Genomic DNA, 17,221 nt, shown 5'->3' with positions numbered 1-17,221 from the left:
GCAAGTGGATCTCTCTAAGTCTGAGGCCAACCTGGTCTACAAATGGAGTCCCAGGCCAACCAGGGATATACAATGTGACCCTGTCTCAAGTAAACAAATGAATATATAACTTGGGGGATTGGAGAGATGGCTCAGCAGTTAAGAGCATTGGCTGCTCTTCCAGAGGACCCGGGTTCAATTCCCAGCACCCAATGGCAGCTCAAAAACGTCTGTAACTTGAGTTCCAGTGGGGATCCAATGCTCCCTTCTGACCTCCTCAGACACCAAGCATGCAGGTGGTGCAGACTGACAGACATACAGGCAGAACACTCGTGCACATAAAATAAAACAAGACAGTGACTGGAGAAGACATCTGACACTGATTTCACACCTTCACAATTGCACACATATACCACACACACAAACCCATCACACACACCATACACCCATGCTCACACAAACCACACACACATGCACTCACACACCACCCACCACACACACACGCACGCACGCACGCACGCACGCACGCACGCGCACACACACACCATATACACATGCTCACACAAACCACACACACACACACACACAAACCACACACACATGCACTCACACACCACACACCACACACATGCACACACACGCACACGCACACACATGCACTCACACACCACCCACCACACACACACACATACACAAAGAATGAAGGGTGATAGTCATGGTAAGGACCCAGCTTGAACGGGCTGCAGTACTCTGTGTGCGTGGGGTAACCGCCCTGTTTACTCTCAAGTAAACCTGCTGCTGCCCATCCTCCCACTTTCCCAGCACCCTACAGATAAACAAAACCATTAAAGCAACATGTGGTGCGTCACGCGAAAACTCTGGTGGTGTGAACAGCAGGAATGCACCTGCTTTTCTTCTTTTTTTTTTTTTGGTTTTTCCGAGACAGGGTTTCTCTTGTGTAGCTTTGCGCCTTTCCTGGATCTCACTTGGTAGCCCAGGCTGGCCTCGAACTCACAGAGATCCGCCTGCCTCTGCCTCCCGAGTGCTGGGATTAAAGGCGTGCGCCACCACCGCCCGGCAAAGCGATTTCTTTTTTTTTTTTTTTTTTTTTTTGGTTTTTCGAGACAGGGTTTCTCTGTGTAGCTTTGCGCCTTTCCTGGAGCTCACTTGGTAGCCCAGGCTGGCCTCGAACTCACAAAGATCCGCCTGCCTCTGCCTCCCAAGTGCTGGGATTAAAGGCGTGCGCCACCACGCCCGGCTCCACCTGCTTTTCTTCTTAGACGCAGCCCCGGCCAGTCCAGCACTCCTGGCTCAAGCCGTCCTGTGCTCTGGGTGGTGGCTGGGACTGCGGCATGAGCCTAGGCACCAAACTTGCCTTTGTGTGTTAGCTGGAGATAAAGAGGGTTGGACGGGAGCCATTTTTCTCCTGGGAGCCTCTCCCTCTTTCTCCAGGCCCAGCTGCCACCTGACACAATCCCGTCAGTGTTGGTGAGTCCTCAGACACCGCACTCTGCCGTCCGGACTCTGTGTCTTCCTCTGTCTTCCCTCAACACCCTCTGCCTAGGGGTCATTTCACCGTGGATGTCCCAAAACAGACACCTGAAAATACTGGACGTCAGCAAGTGTCATTGAAGGAGAGCAGTGAGCCAGCAGGGAAAAGTTAGGTAACTTGTTTTGTTCTCTTGTTTTGGTCTGGCTGTAACCCAGAGTAGCCTTGAAATCACAAGGACCTTGTTTCAGCCTCTCCTTTTTTTTTTTTTTGTTTTTTTTGTTTTTTCGAGACAGGGTTTCTCCATGTAGTCTTGTGCCTTTCCTGAAACTCGCTCTGTAGCCCAGGCTGGCCTCGAACTCACAGAGATCCACCTGCCTCTGCCTCCTGAGTGCTGGGTTTAAAGGCGTGTGCCGCCGCCTGGCTCTTCTCTATTGTATTTTATTTATTAATTTGGTTGGTTGGTTGGTTTTAGTTTTTCGAGACAGGGTTTCACTGTGTATACCCTGGCTGTCCTGGAATCCACCTGGCTCTGCCTCCTGAGTACTGGGATTAAAGGTGTGCACCACCATAGCCCAGCCTTTTTTTTTTTTTAACTACCTTTCTAAATGTTTAATCCCAGCACTCAGGAGGCAGAGGCAGGGAGATTTCTGTGAGTTTGAGGCCAGCCTGGGCTACAGAGTGAGTTCTAGGACAGCTAGGGCTACACTGAGAAACCCTATCTTGAAAAACAAAAACAAACAAGACAAAATAAAAAAAGATTGCCTTTCTAGCTGGTTGTGGTGACTCAAGCCTTTAATCCCACCAGCTGATGCAGGTGGATCATTGTGAGTTTCAGGCCAGCCTGGTCTACATAGAGAGTTCCAGGACCGCCAGGGCTATGTAGAAAGACCCTGTATCTACAAACAAACAAGATTACCTTTATCTATTTGTACGTGTGTGTGGAGGGGGGCCAGTGGGGGCGTGGGTGTGGGAGTGTTCTGCTACAGTATACATGTGTGGAGGTCAGAGGACAACTTGCAAGAGTTGGTTTCTTCTTCCACTATGTGGAACCCATGAAACAATCAAAATCAGGTCATCACATTTTGGTGGCGAGTGCCGTTACCTACTAAGCCATCTTGCTGCCTCAAATATTTGGTTATTTATCCTTTATATTTCTGTATATGTGTCTGCTTGTCTGTGCAACACTTGTATGCCCAAAGAGGCTAGAAGAGGGTATTAGATCCCGTAGACCTGGAGTTAATGTGTGTGCCATGTAGGTGCTGATAACCGAACCCAGGTCCTCTGCAAGAGCAGCAAGTACTCTAACCTCTGAGCCGTCTCTCCAACCTTGCTTCAGTGTCTTGTGTTCAGGTTCTGGGCATGTGCTACCAAAGCCCTGCCAGACTTTTGACATCAATGTTGGATCTAAGAAGAAAACGGAGTTGACATATTTTAAATACTCAAGGAAGAGTGTATGAGCCAAAGCAGAATTAACCTCCAATCGTAATGAGCACAGACAAACTGTTATACATGTGCAGGAGCTCTGAGAATATTGTTCCCAGGAGCCCTTCCTACCAAAGAACTGCCGGGTGGTGGTTGCACAAGCCTTTAATCCCAGGTGGAAGCAGGCAGATCTCTGAGTTTGAGGCCAGCCTGATCTATAGAGCGAGTTCCAGAACAGCCAGGGCTACACAGAGAAATCCTGTCTCAAAATAAACAAACAAACAATGGAATTCATGAAAAGATGGAAGGAGAGAACAGACTCCCAAAAATTAACCTCTGACCTTCAAAGTATGCCTCACTGTCCCACATACAACATGCAGGCACACACAATAATAAGAACTAATTTAAGGGGCTGGAGGGATGGCTCAGAGGTTAGGAGCACTGGCTCCTCTTCCAGAGGACCCTGGTTCAATTCCCAGCACCCACGTGGCACCTCACAACTGTCTGTAACTCCAGTTCCAGGGGATCTGACACCTTTATACCAATGCACATAAAATAAAGTTAAATAAATTATATAAAAAAGAACTAATTTAGATTAATGTGTACCTCTTGTGTAGGAGCTCAAGGAAGCCAGAAGAGGTTGTGGGATTCCCTGGAACTGGATGGAGTTACAGATGTTGGCCTGATGTTGGTGCTGGGAACCGAACTCCGGCTAAGGCAAGTCGGAGCCATCTTTCCGTTGCTCGGGTTACAAGTGTGTGTCACTGGGCTGCATGTGTACATGGATTCTGGGGCTTGAACTCAGATGCTCAGGTTGCCGGGTGAGCACTTCACCAACTGAGCCATTGCCCGAGCCAATGTGTTACTTTTCGACAAAGATGTAAAGATATTTCAGTAGAGGAATAACAGGGTTTTTGTCATTGTTTTGTTTTGTTTCAGTGTGAAGCAATGTTATAGTGTTTATTTGGGGAGGGGGTTGTGTGTATGTTGTTATTTTGTTTTTTGAGACAGGGTTTCTCTATGTAGCCCTGGCTGTCCTGGAACTTATGTAGACCAGGCTGGACTTGAACTCCCAGAATCTGCCTGCCTCTGCTTCCCACATGTTGGGATCAAAGGCATGTGCCACCATGCCCAGCTGTGTGAGTGTTTTGTTTTGTTTTAAAGGTGTAGTGTAGCCAAGACTGGCTTTGAATTAGCGTGTAGGAGAGAAGACCCTTGAATTTCCGATCCTCCTGTCTCTACCTTCTGAGAGCTGAGATGACCATGTCTGGTTTTAACAGTGTGACTGAACTTTGTGCAGGGGAGGCAAGCACTCTACGAACTGAGCTCTATCCTTAGCTCCAAATGTGAAGTTTATTAAGGAAAGATTTTAATATGGATTAAACACAGAAGTAGAAAGTGGGGCTGGAGAGATGGCTCAGTGGTTTAGAGCACTGGATGTTCCTTCAGAGGTCCTGAGTTCAATTCCCAGCACCCACATGGCAGCTCACAACTGTCTGTAACTCCAGTCCCGGAGAATATGACACCCTCACACAGACATACATGCAAGCAAAACACCGATGCACATGGAAAAAAAAAAGTAGAAAGTGAAGGCAGGAAGATCAGAAGTTCAAGGCCATCCTGAGCTACATATTGAGTTCAAAACCAGCAGAGCTACATCAAACACTTTCAAAAATAAAAATAGCCACACAGTAGTGGCGCACACCTTTAATCCCAGCACTCGGGAGGCAGAGGCAGGTGGATCTCTGAGAATTTGAGGCCACTCCAGTCTACAGAGGCAGTTCCAGGACAGCCAGGGCTACACAGAGAAACCCTGTCTCGAAAAAACAAACAAACAAACAAACAAACAAATAAAAATAGGTTCAGCAAGATGGCAGAGTAGGTAAGATCCTTGCCACGAAGCCTGGCCAACCGAGTTCAGGAACCCACGTGGAGGAAGGAGAGAACTAACTCCTGAAAGCTCTCATCTGACCTCTCTGCATGTGTATGACACACACAGAATAAACAGTCAGGGGCTGGAAAGGCGGCTGGGCTTGCCCCTTCTACCAAGTGAGTCCAGGGATGGTCCTCAGGTAGTCTTGGGGACAGGGACCCTTTATATCCTCAAGGTCCATATTTTGTAGCTGGAGTTGGCCTGGAGCTCCTTATGTAGCTCAGACTGACCAAACTCTCAGTAACACTCCTGCATCAGCATTCCAAGTGTTGGGATTATAGGTACTCAGCAAAAAAAAAAAAAAAAAAAAAAAAAAAAAATGTTGGCCTATGTATATAACCATGAAACCCCCACCGTATTCAAGATGAGCATGTAGGGTCTCCCCAGAATTGGCTCTTATAATACCCCATGCTCAAATAATAATACCCCATGCTGTCACTCCTACCGTTCCCAGACACCACAGTCTAGCTTTCTGTCGTTATCGAGTACTTTGCATTTTCTAGAGCAAATGGAATCCTACAGGTGTAATTTTCCCCAGCATCACAGAGTGCATGCTGCATATATTAAACACTGGCTCCTTTAATTGCTCAGTAGGATCCCATTGTATGGTTGCACCTAAGATAGTTTGGTGTGCTGAGGAACATGTGGGTCATCTCACGGTCCCCACTCCCCTGTTCACTTTGAATCTCTCTCTTTCTCCCTCATACTAGGCTTACAGGTGTTCAACACCAATCCCTGCACTATAGATGATACTCAATAACCCTGTTAAAATATTAATCTTCTGGGGAGGCGGGTAGTGGAATGCTAAGGGTTAAGCCCAGGACCTCACATGCTAACCATGTGCTTTACTGAGGTAACCTCAAAACCCTAAATGGCTCGGGTTTGTTTTGTTTTTGTCTATAAGGGTGCTGAGGCTCAAACCCAGGGCCTCCTGCATAATAAGCATGTGATCTGCCATTGAGCTACGTTCCAGCCTTAAGTGTTGATTTTGTTTGCTTTGAGACAGGGTCTCCTGTAGCACAAGCTGGTCTTGAACATACAGTGTATCCAAGGATGGAGAATGACTGAACTCCTGATCCTATTTCCTCCTCCCCACCCACCACCCTGAGGGCTGGATGCTAGTGCTACCAAAACCAGGAGGCACATTTTTTTTTTTTTTGTCAAGCTGAGGACCGAACCCAGGGCCTTGCGCTTGCCAGGCAAGCACTCTACCACTGAGCTAAATCTCCAACCGCAGGAGGCACATTTTTAAAAATCAACTTTAGAGTTGGACTTGGTGTTGCATACCTAGAATTCCATACTTGGATGGTAGAGGGAGGAGGGTCAGAGTTCAAGGTCATTCTCAGATACTAGAGAGTTGGAGCCAGCCTAGGCTATTTGTGATGCTATCTCAAAACAAAACAAAACAAAAAGGTTGGGTGTATTGGCGGTATACACCTTTAATCACAGCTCTTGGAAGGCGTTGAGGAGAGGCAGGAGGATCTTGAGTTCCAGGCCAGCCTGGTCTATATAGCAATTTCCAGCCCAGCCAGAGATATACTGTGAGACTCTATATTAAAAAGAAGAGGAAGACATATGGGGGGAGGAGAAGGAATAGAATCAAAATATATTGTATGAAAAGAGTTTATTTTTTATTTTGAACAGGGTTTCTCTGTGTAGCCCTGGTTGTCCTGGAACTCACGCTGTAGACCAGGCTGACCTCAAACTCAGAGATCTGCCTGCCTCTGAGTGCTGGGATTAAAGGTGTGCTCATTATTATTTTTATTGTACTACAGCTCCTTCTGAAATGCTAGATGAGTACTTCCCAAACTTTATTTATGTGCCACCTTTGTATTGCTCTATGGCCCAGAACCTTCAGATCCTAGGCATGGTGGTGCTCCCCTGTAATCCCAGCATTCGTGAGATAAGGGCAGGGTGATTGCCAGCCGGAGGCCACCCTAGGCTATACAGCAAGTTCAAAGCCAGTGAGCTACACTGTAAGACTGGATTGTAAAACCAGAGGGTTGGAGATGTAATTTAGTGATAGGGCACTTGCCTAGTATGTACAAGGCTTTGTCCAAAGCACTATTTAAAAAAAACAAAAAACAAAACCCAGCAAAAATAACCTCTTCAATGAATTACTGCTGCTTTTTATTATTGTTGTTTTAAGACAAGGTCTTGTGTAGCCCAGATTGGCCTCAGCCTATGAAGCTGAGATGACTTGAACTCCTGATCCTCCTGCTTCCATTTACCAAGTGTTGGGGTTACAGAGACCTGTTTAGAGATAGGGTCTCTTCATGTGGTCCTTGCTGTCCGAGAATCGTCAATCCTCCTGCCTTGGCGTCCCAATGCGGTGGACCTTCAGGGATGAGCAGGGTCTCACTATGTAACTCTTAGCCTGGAACTCACTGTATCCACTAGGCTGGTTTCTGACTTGTAGCAATCTTCACATCTTTTCCTCCAAAGTGCCAGGATCACAGGAGTGCACCATCGCATCCGGCTTACATACTTTATTTCTATGTATTTTCTTGTATTTTGCAGTAGAAATAGTGAGCCTGACCCTCGTGGCTGCTCCAAATCTCTTTTAGGATGTTATATATTAAGTAAACATGCACTGCATTACCGCTGTAGGCTTGAAAATCATGACAAAGCAAACAAGGCCCCACAGATAAAGGATCATAAACCAGAACTATTCCACCAGCTCAGTTCAATTCCGCCACCGCCGGCCTCGCTCTCTGTGACATACCAGCTTGGTAGGCATGCTCCTGCCTCAGATACGTTGTCTGTCACTTCCAACACTGGAAAGGTCTTTTCTCATTCATCCAAATGGCTTGTTTGCCTTTACCACCCCCCCTTCTTGGGGGAGTGGTGATGGTATTTGAGACAGGAGACAGGGTCTCATAAACTTTGCTTGGAACTCCGTATGTACCTCAGGATGATCTTTTTTTTTTTTTTTTTTTTTTTTTTTTTTTTTTTTTTTTGAGACAGGGTTTTTCTGTGCTGCCCTGGCTGTCCTAAAACTCATTCTGTAGACCAGGCTAGCCTCAAACTCAGAGATCCACCTGGCTCTGCCTCCCTAGTGCTGGGATTAAAGGTGGGCACCACCAACGCCCGGCTTCAGGATGATCTTGAACTTCAGATTATACGTTTCCACTCCCTAAATTCTGGGATTACAGGTGTGAACCACTATTTCTAACTTTCCTTTGTATTTTTTAGGTTTATGATTAAACATCACCAGTAGTACACAGAAAAACCAAAAACCAAAACAAAACAAAAACCTGAAATCATCAGTAGTTAGTTCTATCAAGAAGCCACCATGAGGCGGGCTGGGCGGTGGTGCACGCCTTTAATCTCAGCACTCAGGAGGCAGAGCCAGGCAGATCTCTGTGAGTTCAAGAGGCCAACCTGGGCTACAGAGTGAGATCCAGGACAGTCTCCAAAACTACACAGAGAAACTCTGTCTTGAAAAAACAACAAAAAAGAAGAAGAAGGAGGAGGAGGAGGAGGAGAAGAATAAGAATAAGAATAAGAAGAATAATAAGAATAAGAATAAGAATAAGAATAAGAATAAGAATAAGAATAAGAAGAAGAAGAAGAAGAAGAAGAAGAAGAAGAAGAAGAAGAAGAAGAAGAAGAAGAAGAAGAAGCCACCATGGCCGTGGAGATGGCTCAGTGGTTAGGGCACTGCTTGCTCCTTTATAGGACCTGGGTTCAATTTCCCATGTACCTTCATGGTGGCTAACAACCATTAGTCATTCCATTTCCAAGACATCCAAAGCCCTCTTCTGACCTCCACAATCACCAGGCATGCACAGGGTGCACATACATGCATGCAAGCAAAACACTCATACACATAAAATTAAATAATTTTTTTTAGAAGCAGTGGCTACCCCAGGAATGGGCGTGGTGGCCCACACCTTTGACCCCAGCACTGGGAGGCAGAAGGGAGAGGAGGAGGAGGAGGATCTCTGAATTCCAGGCCAGACTGGTCTACAGAGTGAATAAAACCTAGTCACAAAGAACAAACCTGAGAGGGGAGGTGGGGTGAGAGATGCTCCCCTGATGGAGCTGTTAGGTGTGGTCCAGTTGGCAGAGTGCATGCTTGGTGAGCATGAGGCCCGGGTTCCGTCCCCAGCACCACATACTCAGGTGTGGTGACATGTGCCTGCAATCCCAGCACTGAAGAGGTGGCGGCAGGGCAGGAGGATCAGAAATTCAAGGTCACCCTGGTGAGTGAGGCCAGCCTAGGCTACGAGAGACCCTGTAAGCTTCACAAAGGGGCTGGATAGATGGCTTGTCCGTTAGGAGCGGGTACTGCTATCCAGAGGACCCGAGTTGGTTCCCAGCACAATTCCAGGGGACCTGATATCCACTTCTGCCCTCGTTAGTGACCTCCACACACATGGCATACATACACTCATTCATGAACATGAATAAAAATATTTTATGTTGTTGTTTTTGTTTTTTTCCAGACATAATTTCTCTGTGAAGCCTTGGCTGTCCCGGAACTCGCTCTATAGACCAGGCTGGCCTCAAACTCACAGAGATCCATCTGTCTTTGCCATCTAAGTACTGGGATTAAAGGGGTGCACCACCACACCTGGATCTTTTAGATTCTTAACCAGATGGCTTTATGTAACAAAGGACTTGGACTCTAAAGAAAGTCTCAAGTATATAGGAAATGAATATTTATTAAACAAGGCTGGAGAGCTAGCTCAGCAGCTAAGAGCACTGGCTGTTCTTCCAGAGTTCCCAGGTTCCATGTCTACTAACCGCACTGAGTCTCAAAAATCATCTGTAAATCCAGGGGATCTGGTGCCCTCTTCTGGCCCCCACGGGCACTGCATGTGTGTGGTGCACAGACTTAACAAGCAGGCAAAACACCCGTATACATAAAATTTAAAAAGTTATTGAACAAATACATTTCTTTTAGCCGAGGATCGAACCCAGGGCCTTCTGCTTGCTAGGCAAGCGCTCTACCACTGAGCTAAATCCCCAACCCAAACAAACACATTTATACTCTAGTTCCAGTTCATTCACCTATGTTGAGTCTACTTTGATAGAATTCATTAGCTTAACTCATTTGCGATGGCTAAGGAAACTCCATTTTATACCAGGCATCCATCTTGGTACCCATTAGCTGTTTGTCTGACTCCAGTCCCTGGAAGATAAACTCCCGGTAACCCTGACTCAGTGACCCCCACCCAGAAATGTACAGCCACGACTATATAACTTGTTACCATCGATGGCTTTCGTGGCTTCTGTAACTTGCTTATGCAGAGTCTCATAAATTGTTTTGAGTTGCTTTAACTACTTGACAGACATACTGAAGGTCTCCTTGGGGTTTTCCCTTTTAAACACTCTTTCCCACATCCCTTCTTCATGACATGTCTGAGATGGGGCTTCAAGGCTATCGTCCTGTTAGCAGCTAATGAATCAATCTTTAAATTATAATTTCATTGAGTCTGTGGTCTTTTCTCAGCGGTCACAAACTCCATAACACATTAAATGGATATATCCACATCCCTGACAGTAACTGCAAGAATAGACTTTGGGAGGCAGCAAGATGAGGGTGCATGCTGTCAGGCCTGATGACCACCCCCTCCCTCCACACACAAAATAAATAAATATAATAGAAAAATTTAAAGGCGAGGGGCAGAGATGACTCAGACTTCTCCTTGCAAGAAGTTCAGCTCCCAGCACCCAATAGTGGTCCACAACTATCCAGCACCCATGTGGTGGTCCACAGCTATCCGTGATTCCAGTTCCAGATCTGACTCTCTCTGATCTCTAAGATCAATGGGCACACATGTGGTGCACAAAAACACACGCAGGCAAAACACCCATACACAGAAAACCAAAAAAATGTATGTTAAAAATAGTTGTGGAGGTAAGCTGTGGTGGACACATGCTCTCATTCTAATCTGAACCGACCCTCAGGCATGGGTCTTGAATGCTTGGTCACATGTGTGGCACTATTTTAGAGGCCTTTTAGAGTTGGGAGCTTTACCAAGTAGCTTAATTAGCAGAGGTAGGTCACTAGTGGAGGTTACAACCACTATTGGTTCCAACAGTTAAAAAGTTTTTTTGTTGTTTTTTTTAATTATTGTGAGAGGGTCTCATGTATTTCAGGCTGGTCTTGAACTCATTATGTAGCTGATGATGACCTTGAAATCTTGACCTTTCTGTACCTATCTCCCAAGTGTTGGAATTAGAGGTGTGCATCACCACACCTGCATTGTGCCATGCTGGGGATAGGACCTTGGCCTTCCTGCACAGTAGGTATACTGGTTGATGTAGTGGGTAGCCATTCCAGCTTGGATCTGGAAGTTCCAACCCCCATTGAGACTCTGGCAACTGTCACGCCTATGAGGCGGGGCCAGGGGAGGCGCTTAGAGACCCGAGAGCTGGATGGGCCAGTGCTCTCTGTTCCTGGACCCTAGATGGTGGAGGTTGACCGAGCAGAGCTCCAGAGAACACCGCTGGACTGCGATACACCTTCCCCAGACCCTGCGACCTACCTATCCCTTCATTTGTAAGTCACCCACTAAATAAATCTTCCTTTTAACTACGTGGAGTGGTCTTAATAATTTCACCAATAGGTTAGTTTTATGTTAACTTGACACAAGCTAGAGTCATTTGGGAAGAGGGAGCCTCAACAGAGAAAATGCTCTCACCAGATTGGCCTGGGGTGCACTTTAAAAAAATTGACGGTTGATCTAGGAAGACCCCTGAGCTGATGGTGGGGCTGAGCAAGCCGTGGGGAGCACACCGGTAAAAGAGCACTCCTCCATAGCTTCTGCTTCCTGCCTCCAGGGTCTGCCCTGTTCAAGTTCCTACGTGACTTCCCTTAGTGATGCTAATAACCTGGAAGTAAAAGATGAGGTAAACCGTTTCCTTCCCAAGCTGCTGCTGGCATAGTGTTTTGTCACAGCAAAAGGAACCCTAAGACACTGGGTCAGCTCTGCTACCTGAGGTATAGTCCCGACCCTCCAGCTAGCTTAAAAACAAAAGCAACAGGTTTTGGTGGACCCGGTCTTAACTCCGGATTCTCCTGCTTCCACCTACAGAATGCTAGGATTGTAGGTGTGCGACCATGCCCAGCCCCTGCCCAGCTCCTGCTTCCTGTGTCCACTACGATGGAAATAAACCTTACATGTTTCAGCCACACCTCCTGACCATGACGGGACTACACTTTCTGCAACCATGGATCCAAATAAGCCCTTCCTCCCTTAAATGGTTTCTGTCAGGTGATTTGGTCAGGACGGAGAAAATTAACTAATACAGCATGCAAAAGGCCCTAAATTCAACCTCCAGCACTACATAAATGTCCACATTAAAAAGGGGGGGGGGGGCAGGACAGCCAGGACACAGTAGTCCTATCTCAAAAAACAAAAACAAGCCAGGTAGTAGTGGTGTAAGTCTTTAATCCCAGCACTTGGGAGGTAGAGGTAGGTGGAACTCTGTGAGTTCGAGGCCAGCCTGGTCTACAAAGCAAATTCCAGAACAGCCAGGATTGTTCACAGAGAAACCCTGTCTTGAAAAAGCAAACCAAGCCATGAGTGGTGGCGCACACCTTTAATCCCAGCACTCAGGAGGCAGAAGCAGGAGGATCTGTGAGTTCGAGACCAGCCTGGTCTACAAAGGAGTTCCAGGACAAACCACACCAAAGTTAGGGCTGGAGAGGTGGCTTAGCAGTTAAGAACATTGACTGCTCCTTCAGAGGACTGGATTTGGTTCCCAGCAACCACACACATGACAGCTCACCACCCTCTGTAACTCCAGTTCCATGGTATTCCAACATGCTCTTCTGGCCTGTTTTAATAAAAACCTTTTTCCCCCCAAGACAGGGTGTCTCTGTGTAGCTCTGGCTGTCCTGGATCTTGCTCTGTAGACCAGGCTGGCCTCGAACTCACAGAGATCCACCTGGCTCTGCCTCCCAAGTGCTGGGATTAAAGGCGTGTGCTACCACTACCTGGCTAAAACAACTTAGTTTTAAAACAAGCTGTAAGTGCATAATAATGATTTGCCAGGTGGTGGTGGCTCATGCCTTTAATCCCAGCACCCAGGCAGGCAGATCTCTGAGTTCAAGGCCATCCTGGTCTACAGAGCGAGTTCCAGGACAGCTAGGGCTACACAGAGGAAAAACAAACAATATTGCCCCTCGCCTCCAAACCAAAACAAAAATATTTAAAAAGCCTGGTGGTGGTGGCACATGCTTTTAATCCCAGCACCTGGGAAGCAGAAGCCTAGAAGAGTGAGTTCCAGAACTGTGAGGGCTACACAGTAAAATCCTGTCTTGAAAAACCAAAGGGAAAAAAAATTACATAGTAATAGGTAATGAGGACTATCTTCCTTAACCACACTAGTTCTGGGATATACAAAAGGGGAAATCCAAGCATTAGTGTGCAAAGGCAGCCCAGGACCTCCATGGTCAACTTTCCATTAATAATGTCCACCTTGCAGCTGAACACCAACCTACAGTTGGTAGAGCCAAAGGCACCATCTGCCTTGGACACTTTTGAGTGTGGACACCTCAGAAACACTTAAGATTCCAGGCTGCAGCAAGCTCTTCCACTAACAATGTCCATTACAACAGCAACCAACAAAACCTAGTGGAAAGGCTAACATTGTACCGTTTTCACTACCAACTAGTCCTCCACAGGTTAGGCAGTGGGCTGCTGGCTTTGATCTGAAGGGGGCTGGAGACCGCTTACAAACGGCCCTGGTTCAACTCCCAATACCCACATAAGCTATCACACAGCCATCTGCTCCTTAAGCTCCTAGGCCTTTGAGGGAATCCGCACCCACATCCACACAAAGAATTGTAGGCCACTTCTACAGCACATGACTTTCCTTTTTTTTGGTTTTTCGAGACAGGGTTTCTCTGTGTAGCTTTGCGCCTTTCCTGGAACTCACTTGGTAGCCCAGGCTGGCCTCGAACTCAGAGATCCGCCTGCCTCTGCCTCCCGAGTGCTGGGATTAAAGGCGTGCACCACCACCCGGCGCCTTTCCTTTTTCAAGTAGGCAATGGATGCCTGTATCCTAGGTGACCTTCCCAGAGGTGGCAATTGATGTTTTGGTTGTATTGCAAGTCAAGGATTAACTTGCAACTGGCTTTGGCTGAATGGGATAGGGTAACTCTAGAGCCCGATTCCTGTCAGTCTTGCTCTGTAGCCCAGGCTGACCTTAAAACTCCCAAATGCTCAGATAACAAGTGTGACAATTTTGGACCATCAAGGCAAAAAAAAAAAAAAAAAAAAAAAAAAAAAAAAGTAAAAATATAATCACCAAACCATCTTTTTAAAGATCTTTTTTTTTTTTTCTCGAGACAGGGTTTCTCTGTGTAGCTCTGCACCTTTCCTGGAGCTCACTTGGTAGCCCAGGCTGGCCTCGAACTCACAGAGATCCGCCTGCCTCTGCCTCCCGAGTGCTGGTTTTTAAAGATCTTTGATCCCCCAGAACCAGTTATAGCTATGAGCTGCCATGTATGTACCAGGAACCAAAACCGGGTCCTCTCAAAGATTAGCCAGTGTTTTTTTTTTTTTTTTGTCTTTTGAGACAGGGTTTCTCTGTGTAACAGCCCTGGCTGTCGTGGAACCAGCTCTGTAGACCAGGCTGGCCTTAAACTCCACCTGCTAACACCTCCTCAAAGGTGTGCACCTCTGCGGCCACCACTAAGCTCTCCTACCTTTTTGTATAAATGATTTAACTACACTTATGCAAATGCATCACAGGTGTGACAGGTAATCAAAGAAAGGTACTGGAACCCTTGGGAATAGGGTTGGGGATAGACGTGAACCTCCATGTGGGTACTAGAACTGAACCCAAGCAACAAGTACTCAATATCTCTCCAGCTCCACTAATCCCAGCCCCCAGACAGGGTTTCTCTATAGAAGTGGCTTTGTAGACCAGGTTGTCTGAGATCCGAGTGCCTGTCTCAAGTTCTGAGATTAGTGTGCAATTAATGGTAAGCCCTTAATCATAGGACACATACAGAAAAACTACTCTGCACTGAGTTCATTTGGCCCACAACGAGGATCAAGGCACTTGTTCCCATGCCTGATGATGGATCCCACACTCAGTGGAAAGAGCTGACCCTTGCCCGTCAGTGAGAAAGAGGTAAAGATCTTGAAGGTGCAGGGACTCACAACTGTAACTAACACCAAACCCACCAAGGACAGCCTAGGCTAGCTAGGAGACCTCACCTCAGACCCATAAACCTAGGGGCAACCATGTCACAAACAGGGACAGACTCCAACCTAGAATTCTCAGCTTGATTTTCTACCGAGCTGTCGACAGCTTTGCCTTCAATGTGATGAAAGTTTTTGCAAACAGGACCACCTCCAGGTGGTCTTTGCTTGTGACTATATTTACAAATCACTAGCCCAAGGTACCAACTGGCCAACTTAGCTGGTTATGGCTGACATCCATCTTTATTAATCTTAGTACTCAGAGGCAGAGGGACCTAAGGTCAAAGTCAGCAAAACATCTGATATGTCTCAAAGGAAGATGGCTCAAAATTTGGCATTCTATGACCAAATTCTAGTCTGCAGGGCTGGAAGCCACAGTGAGGGCCCTCCCTACATTTCCAGGAGTATGATAATCTTGGCTGACTCCGGCTATCCTCCAGAACCCATGTAAAAAGGTTGAGTTTGGTTCATGCATAAACAGGATTCTGGAGCTCACCAGCGGGCTAGCCTGCAGAGACTACCTCAAAAAATAAGGTACACAGCGCCTAAAACACCACCAGGTTTGTTCTGCCTTACAGTCTCCAGAAGCACACATGGAAAATGAAATAACACACAATTCACACCTGGCACAGACACATTCAAAAAGTGTAAGTCCCATTTTATTTTTGCAAGGTGTTTTCTCTTCTGCCTTTATGAAGCCATCTCTTTACATGGGCTTTGGTGGAGGTCGTGGTGCAGCACCCTGAAAAAAAGAGATGAACTAAATTCAAAGAAGGTAGTTAAGCCTGGTGAGGCAGCCTGCTTAATCCTAGGTTAGCTAGGGCCACAGTGAAACCGTGTGAAAAATAAAAACCCAAACCCGCCCACCACAAACGACAGAGCATTTACCAGCAGCAAGCTGAAGACCTAGATGTGGTCCCCAGCATCACAACAACCAAAGAACCCAACCATCACTGCTAACCATGGTTTCAGGCTATAAACAAATTCAGGACAGACACCACTCCATTCCATTGGAAACAGCCCACCAACTCTTGAGAAAGCAAACATTTTAAATGTAGGTTACACCTCTCACAGCACACTCAGGCCTGAAGTGGACACTTTTCTGGTTAAGACCCCATGTCTCAAGGAAAAACATGCAAGATTGACTTACAGCAGGTCTAAATCGTGGTGGGGGTGTCCGGTCCTTGCGGGCTTCTCGGGATCGATTCCTGACTACCTTGCTATGAATAGCACAGCTCACGCAGTAATGCAGCTTGACATAGAGCTTGGGAAGCACATAGGCTGACCAACAGAGAAGCAATTCAGATAGATGTCCATTTCTCACCATCCCCTCCTATTCTATCGGTCAACATTATCTGAACCAACTCTAAATAACAATACCCCCGCAAAGCAAACCCACCTCGCCACCATGGAAGCACATCTGTCAGATGTTTATCCCTTACAGCTCCCTTGGACTCCCCTCTCCCAAACAGGTAGTCACAGGGATGGATGGGATGCAGGCAGGGTTTGCCTACCATGCATGCACGAGCCTCGATCTGCACCCCAAATGGAAAAAAACAAACCCCAAGCGCAAACCTCGGCGCTAATCCTGTCTGACTACGCCACGAAAGGAGCCCTCTGCCCCGAGCTGAGCAAGCCAGCGGGAGCCAGGCACACCCGGTCTCACTCACCGTCGAAGACACTGGCTTCGGAAATGTCCCTGACCGCGGCGGCCTCGACGATGTTCCGAATGACGAACTTCTTGATGGCCTTGTCTTTGGGCACGCACCGGGCGCAGTTCGTGCAGCGGATCGGCTGCACGTGGCCGCGGCCCTTCTTGGCCCGGCCGTTGTTTCTCCTTTTTTTGGTCTGAGCGTGAGGAAGGCAGAAGAAGACACGCGACTCAAGACGGGGCGCGACGCCCGCGGCTCAGCCCTTTCCGCCCCGCAGGCCCCGCAGGACGCGCCCCGCAGGCCCCGGGCACCGCAAACCCGGGCTCCGAGGGGACGCCTGGCCACCCCCGGCTCCCCGGCCCCCGCAGCCCCAGACCCCGCTTTCCGCCCGGGCGCAGCCTCGCGCTCCCTGCACGCGGCGCCACTCACCATCTCGGAGCCAAGACCCGAAAGAGGGCCCGGCCCCGCGCCGGCCGCCCTTATATAGTCCGGGATCCCTACGCTCGCGCCGGAGAGGGAAAAAAAAACCCGTAGAGATGCGCAATTCCAGTTACTCTTCAGCAGCCACCGT

General features: G+C 47.5%; 1 protein-coding gene across 1 annotated transcript; it reads right to left on the bottom strand.

The window, feature by feature from the left end:
- Positions 1–15,628: 15,628 nt before the first annotated feature.
- Rps26 (ribosomal protein S26) lies at positions 15,629–17,221 on the bottom strand. The gene is made up of 4 exons (XM_006987328.4): positions 17,080–17,221; positions 16,669–16,846; positions 16,149–16,279; positions 15,629–15,740 (listed from the first exon to the last, which is right to left on the bottom strand). The coding sequence occupies exons 1-4, from the start codon at positions 17,080–17,082 to the stop codon at positions 15,705–15,707; spliced, it is 348 nt and encodes a 115-aa protein (XP_006987390.1). The 5' UTR covers positions 17,083–17,221; the 3' UTR covers positions 15,629–15,704.

The sequence above is a fragment of the Peromyscus maniculatus genome, chromosome 18, assembly GCF_049852395.1.
Source record: "Peromyscus maniculatus bairdii isolate BWxNUB_F1_BW_parent chromosome 18, HU_Pman_BW_mat_3.1, whole genome shotgun sequence".
In the NCBI taxonomy this organism is placed as follows: Eukaryota; Metazoa; Chordata; class Mammalia; order Rodentia; family Cricetidae; genus Peromyscus; species Peromyscus maniculatus.
This window is presented reverse-complemented; position numbering and strand designations above follow the sequence as displayed.

What these genes read in the sequence shown, in the direction of transcription:
- Rps26 (XM_006987328.4), bottom strand. An exon ending in CGAAGCCAGTGTCTTCGACG is followed by an intron (nt 16,280 to 16,668) that starts GTGAGTGAGACC and finishes TCTGTTGGTCAG; the next exon opens with CCTATGTGCTTCCCAAGCTC. An exon ending in CACCACGATTTAGACCTGCT is followed by an intron (nt 15,741 to 16,148) that starts GTAAGTCAATCT and finishes TCTTTTTTTCAG; the next exon opens with GGTGCTGCACCACGACCTCC.